Source organism: Pempheris klunzingeri, chromosome 18 (assembly GCF_042242105.1).
Source record: "Pempheris klunzingeri isolate RE-2024b chromosome 18, fPemKlu1.hap1, whole genome shotgun sequence".
Taxonomy (NCBI): Eukaryota; Metazoa; Chordata; class Actinopteri; order Acropomatiformes; family Pempheridae; genus Pempheris; species Pempheris klunzingeri.
The window spans coordinates 11,183,990-11,196,738 of NC_092029.1; the positions used below are offsets into that span (position 1 = coordinate 11,183,990).

A 12,749-nucleotide genomic window follows, 5' to 3' on the forward strand; every position below is an offset into this window, starting at 1 on the left:
GTATGACCCTGACCACCCCCTCAACCCTGGATGGGTCCAGACAGCTTGTGTGGGAGGCAGGAGGATTTCACTTTGAAATGTGTTGAATCAGCAAGGGGCACAACAGAGTACAGCTGTGTGTGTGTGTGTGTGTGCGCGTGTGCGTGTGTGTGTGTGTGTGTGTGTGTGTGTGTGTGTGTGTGTGTGTGTGTGTGTGTGTGTGTGTGTGTGTGTGTGTGTGTGTGTGTGTGTGTTAGTGATAACTAGCTGAACAAAGCTAGGATTTCAAGGCTGTTGGTGCTGTTAGCCTTAGGGGCTGCTGGGGCCAGCTGGCCTCGCTCCGGTCAACAGCTCTCGGTTTAGGTTCCTCACTTTCTCTCTCCGGGCCACATTGCCCCCCCACCCCACCTTAATATCAGTGAGACAGAAGGAACAGAAGGCTTCGCCCGCACACACTTTCTGCTAGATGTGTGTGGAGTTAAATCCAAAGAGGTGATTTTCAGAAAGAAAAGGGAAAGAAGTGGATATCTTCTTACAAGTGAGTATAAAGGAGGTCGCCTGGGATTAGCACAAGCAGCAGTTTTAGTTTTGCGATCAATTCTGGATGACACACCCTCACACACTATCCCACACACACACAGAAAGAGCAGTAAGTCTGTCTCCACACAAATAAAACAAAGTACACCAAAACACTATCGTGAACTTGGTTATGACCAGTAATGTGAGTAAGGCATTACTCAGATTTCTCTGATGTTTATATGGGCAGCCTAAAGGTCCATTCATATTCTGTTACAAAGTCAAAGGTCATCCTCAAATGTTCGACTTCAAACCCAATCTTTTGCTACTGTGGTTTACCACCTCAAGATGTGGCCACCTTGGTGTGAACACTGCTACAAAACCATGCTCTGAGGCATTGTTTTTCTAACCAGTTTCAACACTGTGAAGCATGTACTAAGATGTTTTTGCAGATGTCAGATGTGTGTTGCAAAACAGTCAAAACTCTAATCATATGTATGAAGATTTTACAATGACGTAGCCTGACTCCTGCGTATCTCACAGCAGAATCTGCAGCTGTGAGCACAACTGTATTAACATAGCGGAGGGCAGTGTTCACATGGACTCCGGTTTTCTTTCATTACAGCCTTAATTGCTTGATAATTGGATTATTGATGTGGATATGTAGTCAGTATGCGTGCAAACACACACACACACACATACACATACACTCTCACACACTTTGGCCTGAAGCTCTGGGTAATTTTCACAGCTGCATTGAGGGAGGAAGAGAGGGAAGGAGAAACAGATGAATGGATGGACGGGAAGAGAGGGAGATCTAGTATCAGGTTACACATCAGTCAAACACTGAACTTCAAAGACGTGACCACATAATAAAACTCACATTACTTTCTCAGTAAATCTCATTCACCCAGAGGAGACAGAGTCAACTCTCGGGCTGTCTGGTTTCTGGTGGTAAGTTACAATGAATTTGTTTATAAAACCTTGTAATCTGTTATCCTTTTCTTATAATCTAATTGCTGTTAAAATGAACAGAACGGGCATTTTAAACCAATTGCCTACATCTGAGTTGGTAACAAATTTAACTACATATATTTTAAGGTAAGCAGCATAGTGGGGTGTAATGTTTCAATCCTAATAGTAACTTTCCTCAAAAAAGTGTCCCAAAAGCCAAATCCACTCACTCCTACTCTGGTTTTACACACAAGCACAAACATATATTTCTATGCGGACACATAAATATGTATAAGTTCCAACAAAAACATATGCGGGCAGCAAGCTGAAACCACATAAATAACAAGGTACAAACCCAAAGCCAAGTCTTGCTGCCAAACTTTTACTTTCTCTGTCCCCACTTGTCTTCCTTTTTGCCTCTGTCATGCTTCCTGCCTGTCCTGCCCATCCCCCCTTCATCAGACCAGGTGTGGAGAAAAAACAAAGATCTGCTTTGCTGGATCTGACCCAAATCGGCCTTTAGTCAATAAATTATCGACATTTTAAAAAGACGGCTGTCAGTTGTAACTGTTATCATTCCCACGCTGATTGATGGAGTTCTCAAAGGGAAGCGCAGACAGTATGAGAGCAAAACATGCGTTTAAAGATTTGATCTGGGCAATGAAAGAAAAAATGTGTTTTGAACTTCATCTAAAAAAGTTGTGAAGATTGTTTTCAACTTGATGTGAAGAAAAAAAGATGGGGCTTTTAGAGAAGTTTGCCTCGGGGAGCGTGTATGTTCTTACAATGTGGTGTATTGTGACTAACCCTTCTGACAGGGCTGCAGCTGGCTTCTGAGAGGATTCTTGGGGGAGTGTGCGAGGTGTGTGAGGTGAGAGAGTGTGAGTGTGTGCGTGTATGTATGTGTGTGTGTGTTTTGTAAACCAGACATCCCCCACCCCCTGTACCCCCAGCACTTCTGCTGGGAGGAATGTGTGGTCCGCCTCCTACGCTGGACGGCTGTGCCAACATTCCTGACTAACAGAAAAGGAGAAAGAGGGAGAGAGAAAAGGAGGACCAAGGGACCGAGAGAAAGAGATTAAAATGTGGGACTAGAGTGATGTGGAGATCTGCTCTTGATAAAAAGGAGTAGGGGTGACACTATGTTCAGGGATTGTAAGAGAAAGAGAGGGGGCCTTGAGAAAAAGAGGCAACCATTGTTCCCTAAATTGCCCCTAATGCCCCATCATAACCCCTTCAACCCCATAACCCCCATACACACACACACACACACACACACACACACACACACACACACACACAATAAAAAGGCTGCAGGGCTTTCCTGGAATACCATCCGTTTACCAGAGCAGATCCTGGCTTCTGTATAACGAACCTGCAGACACACACACTCTACCACAGTGTATCACACCAGCAATCACTGATACATGATGAACTCATTATTTTCAGTGTCTCATCCTGCCTCTCAAAAATACTGAGGAAATTCATCGGCGTAAATGGTTCACACTCACACACCTTAAAACTAACTCTAGCGTCAAAACGTCAAGCTGTGACCTGCAATCGACCTTTCCCACATCCAGCGAAGCAGAAGCCGCAAATTCACCAGCTCAGTGTGAGGCAGACCTGCAGCAGAGTGCGTGTCTGTGTGTGTGAGTGTGAGAAGGAATCTGAGATGGCAGACCGTCCACTACACACTGACCCCTGGATGCCCTTTTCACAGCTAACATGCTCATTCACACTCACGCTGTCTTCATCTCTTTCTCTCTCTCTCTCTCTCTCTCTCACACATACACACACAACTGAAAATGGCTGTATTTGATTATCTAAATAAACCATATTCTGATAATCAGAATGAAATGACATCAGTCTCATGGAGGTCCGTCTCATCCAAGCTAGTTAGCTAAGTGTGGAGGTGATTCTTAACCCTCAGCTCTGATTGTTGGTCTGTTTCTCCAAACACAGCACACTGCTGAACTAATCAGCGATGTGGGCAACAACTCCGAGGTGTTTTGTAAATGTACCTGTCTGTGACCAGATGTATCCAAAAATGACACACAGAATGTATCACAACAAAGTTAAAGCACATATTGAGCCTTAGAGGCTGTAAGTGCAGACAGCTGCACTGATGCCAGCGTCTGTCATCAATCAGTGTAAGTAATCACATGGTTAACATGACAGCATATCTATTAATGACACACTTATTTGTTTACACTTCTCATCACAGACATAATTTCTACGTTGCGTTTTTAACCCCACGATAGCTCTTTGCTCAATAATAATATACACTTTGTATTTGACTGAATTTTTGGGGCCAAAGAAACTTTACACCTGGCCACTAAAGGCCAACTAACTGTTGCATCTCTACTCTAAAAAGCACATGAAATTTCGGGAAAAAAAGACCCTAAAGGTAGTGAAATTAACTCTTACCTTTCCAGCTAGGGCAAATTGGCCATAGCTACACTATTACACTATGCAACGTTTTTCATAGTGGCAGACTCTTTACTCACATGAAAGTAAATGATAAGCATCTGCAGGGCAGAAAGCGGCTTTAGAGTTTGGAGATTCGCTGCGTCTGGCTTCTTGGAATTAATTAAGTAAGAGTTAACAGTTCAAGTTTATAGAGGAGCACGCATGATGTTTACTACTTTTGATGTACAAAACATCACATGGAAGAAGATTATGACAAAGCCGTTTGGAGGGCACTGGTAGGGAAAGCTGAATATAAAGGAGCAGCATGAAGCACACTGGGAATGTGAGCGTTTGACAGCTGGACACACTGTAAGTGGGGTCTAAAGGCTCTTTACCTGGTTACTTCTTGCTCCAGCCGGGAAACACTGGGCACGTAGAACATGACTCCGAAGAAGAGCAGTGGCTCATTGCCAAACTTGTCCAGCTGCTTCTTCAGGGGTTTCTCCAGCTCCACCCAACGGTGAGCCGGGGCCTGGGTCTTTCCTTGGAACCAAAGCCCGAAGTAATGGGTCTGGAGCCGGAGGAGAAACAGAGGAAGGGTCAGTGCGGCGCACGAGGTCAAGGGATGAGGTGTGGAAAGAGGAGAAGGAAATAAGAGAGTGGAGGTGAGAGAAGGAGGAAGCAATGAAAAGATGAGTATGTATGTATGAGTGGATGGAGAGAGATAGAGAGACGGAAGAAATGACTTCAAGAGACTGCAGGGAAACATGGCGCTAAATGGAAGAGAGAAGTGTTGGGGTAGGGAATAGTTTGCAGGGATGGAAAGAAATGGGTTGAGGAGGTAAACGGGAAATTAGGTGAGAAAGACGTTGGGGACAACTGAGCAGAATAAGCAGCTCACACATACAACATATTCCTCCTTCAAATCTGATCAAACCTTTGACATCAGCAGCGTAACTCTAGTTATCATGAATATTAGGCCAGAACCATTGCCAGTGAGATTACCCTGGGAGAAAGGAAATAGGCAATGATGAAGATGGAGATCCATATGCTATTTTGACTATGACACACAACTCAGCTGTAGTGATATGATCAATCCATTAAACCTCTGGCCTTCTCAGCAACAGTTAATTTAAAAACATGCTGGGCTGATTATAACACTGGTCCACACAAGAGTGAGTGGTTGAGCAGACGAGCTTTGAAGAGCTGTAACCAGTTTAGACTGCAAGGATCCGCAATTACCTAAACTATGACGACGACACTGATTTGCTTTGGGATGTTTCACCGTTCCTATTGAGGCCTGTTCATATGGATCCGGGGCAGGTTTCAACATGCTGCAATTTGCAACATGAGATCATTTCCTCCCACATTCACATTGAGATGTTTCACTAATCAAAACAAACACAACACTTGCAACCCACACGTGAGCATACAAGAGCTCAAATTGATCTGGAATCTTCATTATTTTTAATCTGTGTACAAGCAGCGACAAGAAATGGCTTTTACAAGACTGACCCCTAATCTGACCAGTTGACCAGATGATCAAACTTGTGAACAGTTTTATCCCACATACTACTAAAGGCTAACTATGTGATTTAGAAAAACACAATGTTTCATTCATGTGTTTGGTATGTGTATGTGTGTCACTGGTATCACTACGAGGTAAGAACACCTGTTTCATCTGTGCGGTTTGACTCTACTGTAATGAAAGTCGTAAAGCTGTAAGCTGCAGCTGCCACACACACTTTCCTCACATGCAAACAGGCACACACTCAAGGCCTCCGGTACAGCAATAAAGATGAAAACAACAAATTCAGACGGATACACACTTACACACAGAGTCCTGAGATAGCGTGCATGCATGGGGGCAGACGGCGGCTGAAGCTGAGGCGTCACACCACTTTATTTATAACATCACTGACACCTGGCAAATACCACAACACCGTGTGAGTACGCGCAAGTACACCGCCCCTCTCTCTCTCACTTTGTCAGCGGCTCCAGCAGGCGCAGACAAACTGTTGAACACACGTATTCATCAAACTCAATCAGTCGTCAACCAAACAGACACATTCTTTCTCTGATCTGTGAACAAACTGCCCTGTCGCCCACAAAACACCTCACAAACAATACACCCCATGCAAAGCTACATGCAGACAGTTTGCAATGAGGAAGCAATGAGGCAAGCAGTGGTCAGAGGGAAGAGAGGAGGAAAAAGGAAATGTGGAATTAGATGTATTCTGCTTCCTAGCCCAAATCTACCTGCATGACTACAGAGCAAGGTGGTGGTTAAACCTCAATGAAGGAAATGTAAAGAGGGTTGGTCAACAGAAGAAAGGGGACGAGAAAAAGCACGCAGAAAGAAGGGGTGATGTGGGACGGGGGGGATGAGCAGTATCTCTTTCTTCTGCAGTCAGAAGAGGACAGAGGTAGCCACGCTTCGTTAGAGATAGACAAGGACCCTGCGGGAGAGAGACAGCAGAGGGCAGGGACACACACACAGGGTGTGGGGAGAGACACGTGGCGATTTCTGACACACACACACACAATCTGACAACATATTCATAAATGTGTTCAAGTGTGACAGCGAATGTTTTTTTTACTAAGGGGCGGGTAATTTTCATTTGACCTTTGACCTATGGACCTATGACCTATGAAAAACACATACCTGTCTGTGTTTATCCATTATTGATTCCTCAATGGATTTTCACAAAATGTATGTATTAAAATATCAATATTATAGTATAATGAATTGACATATACAAGGACTTTTCCATATTGCCCACCCCTACTAATACTAATATTTGTGTGTTTATATTGACATTCAATACCTGTACAATTACAGCATTTGTGTGCCCGAAAAATTGTAAGAATAGTGTTCCGTGGTTTAATTAAAGAACTGACTGCAGAAACATTCATGAACATTTAAATGAAGAGAAAATATGAAAACACATTTACAACATATTTTTGCTTTTGCTTAGACCACGGACAAACCTCCAAAAAATTCCTAAAAGGCAACTGTCAGCACAAGTATGTACTAGGGTCACAATAATAAAAGGCTTGTCTTCACCTCCCGTAGCTCCAGCCTTTGGGCCACTGCCTCCAGACATTCCTGTCCCGTACTCTCCACTGACAGAGTGCATTCAATCACATGGTTGTCCAGTAGGCGGATCCGTGTCACAAAGTAGTTCTTGCTCAGGACGTTGTAGCGCCGTGTGCGCCGCAACTTCAGCCGGAAGGGCATGGCTGGCTGGAGGTCACGGCTGAGTCAAAGGTCAAAAGTCACTTGGGAGCAAGCACGCAGAGAGAGGGGTGGGCAGGCTCTATAACCTGGTCGCTGCCCTCCTCACTCTCGCACGACGCCAGCCACACCACCGGGTGGAAAGATGCACCCAGGCAAGGCGCTGGCCCATTCCCAAAGATGTCCGGAGAGGAGGAGGAGGACGATGAGGAGGAGGAGGAGGATGAACGGGTGCTGCAGAGAGAAATGAAAAAGAGGAGGATTAGTTAATAACAGGAAACTCTTGAAAAATATCTACAGATAGTTTTGTGGATTCCTCTCAAACATTTCACCTTCGCATTTGAGCCCACAGGAATGCAAAAAAAATACATGGAGCTCTAATCAGTAAACATTCTTCCTATCAAACACTCCCACACCATATTTCCCAATATTATCACCCTGCCTACCTCCCGTAAACAAGCAAAAACAAAAAACAGATGAGGCTAGCAGAATCACCAGCGATAACAGCAGCAGCAGTGGTGCTACGAGAGGCAGGAATCACACGGTAGCAGACAGTTTTATCCTATAGCTATGGCAGCTGCGCTCACTCCGGCCCCATGAGGCCCTTCGTCGGGCAAAGCTGGGAGACAGAGGCAGGGATGTAAGGCCATGGATGAATGGACATCAAACAGCCGAGCGCAGACATCCATCTGAACCCGGCAGCTGGCTTTGAGGAACTAATGGAGCTTCTAAGTCTCATATCTGCCTGTGTGGGAGGCCTTTCCTTTCCTTTTTATCTCCCCTCTCCCTCTCTCTCTCTGCCCGGCAGCAGCACAGTGCCAGACATTGTAGTGTACAGTGTAGTAGTGTGTAAGATCACACACATGCGGTAGTGGCACAGATGCTTCCACACACACACACTCTTTGTCAGCTACTGCCACAAAACAGAAAATGTGAATTCATGTTGCCAATAAGAAACTCATGAAACTGTTTACTGCCTCCAGTGAAAATAAGCCCACACACTCATACACAAACAAACACACACACACACACACACAGTGGTTTTAAGGTTGAGGCAGGTCTTTGGGAACACTTTGAACACATCTCTGGGTGGGTCATCAGTTCTTAGCTTTCATGTCTGTGATGAGGAAAGAGCTTTGAAGTAGGGCCCGACACACACAAGCACAAGTATATTTCCTATGTATATTCACACCTGTAGTGCACAGTATATATTATATGGAGAACTAAAAAAAGTTTCATCCAGGTTAAAAACTTTAACTTGGGGGATTTAGCCACCAGGGGATTTCTTTTACACAATATTACTGGTGTTGTTAACGGGAATTAATTCAAATAGCTAAAAGCAGTGTGTGGTGGCCACTTGTTAGACAGGAGCTAGACCACAAAACTCCACACCTTCTAACCTCTCTTCCACACAAAAAACACTACCAAAAGTCACTGACAAAACCAGAAACCCAGTACAAAAACTTTGGGAAAGTGGATACAAATGGAGGAAAAAACGCAGAAGCTGAGAATGAAAAGACCAAAACACGGCACAGCAATGTTCCAGTGTTCAAGAGAGGAGAAAAGGGGGTGGGGGGGGATAAAGATGGATAGGATGTGTTGCTTCTTGTCCTAGGCTCTGGCAATGTGCTGTTGATAGTCAGCTTGGACCCTGGCCCAGATTCCTCTCTGCCCTGACTGGAAAAACAGAGCACACCTGACATAAGTATGCACCGCAAGGAAGGAGAGTGTGTGTGTGTGTCGTCTGTGTGTGCATGGAAGTGTGTGTGTGACAAGGCTGAGTGAGCGGGAGAGAAAGACCCAAGGGGGGAGGCAGGGGCGTCTTGAATGGAAGAGGTCACGAAGCTACAAACTGCTGACTTATATCTGCGTTGTTTGGTATGAACTGAATCACACTTCACGCTCGTCTTTTGTGGCAGCCGTGCCCCTCTGGGAGTCATAACACATTCCTTACTCCTGAATCCACCTGAGACAGCTCACTGTAGCGTGGCATCACCGTATTCATGTGTTTTTTTATTGGGCGTTCATGCCAACACACACACACACACACACACACCAAGCCACAGTAAGTGAATAATTGGGCTACAACGGGTGAGTAAATCAGCTTTTCTTTAGGATATGAGGCCACTGTGACCCCAGCGGTCACTTGACCTGAACCACAGCCCCCTCTGACCCTCCCCTCTGGATCGAGCTTAGGGGAAGTGACATCACAGGCTGACGGTAAAGCCTCCCCAAAATGCCTCAAGAAATGTTCCCAAGCACACAGGCCAGCGAGATCCCCGTCAACAAGTATACAAACTCAGATAAACACACAAAGACACAATTAAAGACGCATACTTTCACTGTGTAGTGTACAAACATAGACATGCATGAACAGGGCACGCCACAAACACACACACACACACAAACAGGATCACACACACACCAGGTTCTTCAGAGGTTAGCCAAAGGACCAGACAGCAGTTAGTGCAACTCTAAACTAGTAATCAGTGGCATGGTTGGGAGTGTTTGGTTGAGTAAAGCCAGACAGACAGACAGACAATAGCTTGGGACCGAACCCACTCCTCGATATAAAAAAATAAAAAACGCTCCTTCAACGCCGCTGCAGCAACATTCTCTCCCCATTCTCTGTCATGTTTATTTCCAGAGTGCAAAAACAGCATATACGTTTATGAATTTGCACGTTGTAATTTTGTGGCATGGAGAAAACGAGAAGGAAAACTGAGGGAAGTGGGTTGTTTTTCTTTTTCAGGCTAGCAAGCGTTGGCTAAATATACAGTGTATGAAACCATTCCCATCTTTTGTTGTGTTTTATCTTTATCCCCTAGATTGGTGTGGTGATGGGCAAAAGGGTGAAAAGTTGGTTTTTTTTGCTTAAACCACATTACCATAAGTATGTATATTTTTCAGCACTGTTTGCAGATGCATTTTTTTATATAAATCGATCAAGATAAAAGATCTTTATTGTACCGGAGCCACCTAGTCGATTCACAGGAGATTCAAAAGATAACTCTGACCCCACAGACCTGCATCCATTAAACTGAACACTACATTAATAAAGCTGTGTGTGTACAGTTAGAGAAGCAAACAGTTCTATGTGCAGCCTGGCGTCAAATTCATTTTTATCAAGCATTTTTGCACTTGTGCGTCACCAGAATGTCAACATGACAAATTTAAACAAAGATGACTGCGTGATTAGTCCCAGCATGTTGTAATTTGGGTCGCTGGGGATCCGAAATGTGTTTTTGTCTGACACAAAGAGAAATCAATCATCAAGAGACACTGAGGAGTTTCTAACATGCTGATCGACCAATCTCTTAACTCATCCCCAAAACAGCGATTGTCCAATTATAGTTTAGAAACGGTAATGGCAGGAATGGCGTGTCAAGGTTTGGATTTCTACACCTGCCAAAGAGGCGCGTATGGTCTTATAGTGGGACCAATATAACATCTAAAGATACAGAGTCGTTCTCTTTAAGTTTCTGGAAATGCAAAAATACAAGAGCAAAAGTGTAAGAAACTGACTAAATTGTGTTTAACTTTTGTAATCTAAGCTTCAATCATTAGTATGTTAACTAACTAGTTTACTACCAACAGCAGTAATCGAGCATTACTTTGTGCGACAAGCAGCGAATCATTAGCTAAGTGGGTAAAGTTTGTTGAGTTACACGTTACCTTTAAAAACACCTTTTCTCTTGTCACATTAAAAACAAAAACATATGGTTAGAAAAAACAACCGTACATCAGCTAAGCAGTCAAACAGAGTTATGTTAGACCAAAATTATGTTGGACCAAAACCCTTTTACAGGATTCTCCTTTAAAATGAGTCAGCAAGGGATGATGTTTTCCTAAAGCTAATGTTAGCTTAATTAGCTAGCTAACCACAGTAGTGCTAGCTAGAAAGGAAAGCTGCTTTTGTCAACCCGTGTCTGAAATAAGGGACGTATTGCTTCAAAAACTATGAATAAATTCAACTGTAGCTCTTTCTCCGATATTATTGCAAACTCTGTACTGTGCCGTGTGGGAACAGAAAGCTTGACAGGTGTAGAAACAGTAACTAGCTGCGGCAGGGTTTAGCGAACAGGCAGTTAATGCTATGTGTTAACAGCTGACAAAAGAAGGATATAAAATCTGTTAAAACAACCATGTTGACACAGGTTTCCCCCTCGGGGTGTGATGTTTTGCTGCCAGTCAGCTCTCTGCCCACTCAGGGATGGATTCAGCACACTGTATGGAATCAGATTTGTTTCAAAAGTTTCAAGCAAAACTTATTAGAAGTCAATCAAAATAAATGGATTTGAGAGAGAAAAAAATGAACTCAAGCAAAAAATTATAACCTTCAAAATAAAAAATTTCTGTCTTTTAATAACTCTGTCTTTTACTTTGTTCAAGGATGTCGTTTTGCTCTCGCCCTCTCTCTCTTTAGGTTACACTTCTGGCTTTTTCGTTTGCGCTGCCAGATTCTTTGTTTGAGTTTTGACATAAACCTATCGCGTGGGCGGGCTCTTTCAAGGGCGCCTTCCTATTGGCTGTTGAGTTTTTGAGCGACACGGCTGTGACCCGGAGGTTGTTCCCCTGTTTGCTTGAATTGACTCCTGGGGATCTATAAAGTTTTTTAAAAAACTACATACAGTGATTAGTACTTACTTTAATCTTGAAGCAGTTGCTTGTATGCCCCCCTATGCTTCCTCTTCATGCATGCCTTGCATGGCGAATGAAAGATTCTTTCTCCCGCTTGGTGATTAGAAAAAGTTCAAAAAAGTTTTCAACTATCTGATAACAAATCTGATTCCATACACACTGAGGCCACCTGAGAATTACAATCAAACCACAACAAGCTAAGACAAACACCACAGTCAGCCTGGCAGCATGACACAACAAAACCACAACCATAATGTTGCATTTAGTTGCTCAAAAATGTTTAGTTTGACTTCAATAATCACACTGCATTGACATAAAAATAACTTCTCCAAGCATCAGTAGCAGAGCTGCTGGTCTGGGTGCTGTGTGTCTCTCTGAGGGCAGCACGTCTGTCGCTTTGCTCCATTCACATCCACACAATAGCAGGAACAAAACAGCACTTTGTCGCCTACTGCTAAGACCATTAGACACAGGCCGGCAAGGGCTGAGGACGCAAGTGTAGCGTGTGTAACTCAATCAATCTGATCTCCGTTGCTCGTCCCTGTCTGAAATACCGACGCCACACACACCCCCCTCCCTCCCTCCTGTTTCACATGAGCGCTGTAGCAAAACAAACGGGTTAAGTGCTTCACAGCTCGTAACTGCTCTTCCTCCACTGTACTCTTTTTACAGTTTGGTCAACAAGCCTCAAGTAGTACTCAGAGGCTATGGATGTGTGTTCTGACTATGGGAACAAATAATCCCAAACACTTCCTTTGACTTTTCTCTGCATTGTTTAGATTAGATACTTAAGCTATAAAGATGAAAATTACATAATAAAACTGCTTTTTGTGTCCAACAAACAGTCCAAAACCCAAAAGACATTCAGTTAATAATGACATAAATCTGAGAAAACAATGAAAGTTCTCGCATTTCAAAAAGCAGGAACCGGAGAACGTTTGGCATCCACTATCAAAATCTCAATTCTTTGATTAATTGTGTCAAATCAGAGTCAGCACATGGAGGACTTCTG

General features: G+C 43.8%; 1 protein-coding gene across 1 annotated transcript in view; it reads right to left on the reverse strand.

The window, feature by feature from the left end:
* The window catches only part of LOC139217545 (tyrosine-protein phosphatase non-receptor type 14-like), a 36,844-nt gene that overhangs the window by 18,780 nt on the left and 5,315 nt on the right, over positions 1-12,749 (reverse strand). Inside the window, exons 2-3 of the mRNA XM_070848881.1 lie at positions 6,926-7,330; positions 4,254-4,429 (exon numbers count right to left, since the gene is read on the reverse strand). Of these exons, the coding sequence (XP_070704982.1) occupies positions 4,254-4,429; positions 6,926-7,099 (350 nt within the window). The 5' untranslated portion in view covers positions 7,100-7,330. The remainder of the gene's footprint in view (positions 1-4,253; positions 4,430-6,925; positions 7,331-12,749) is intronic.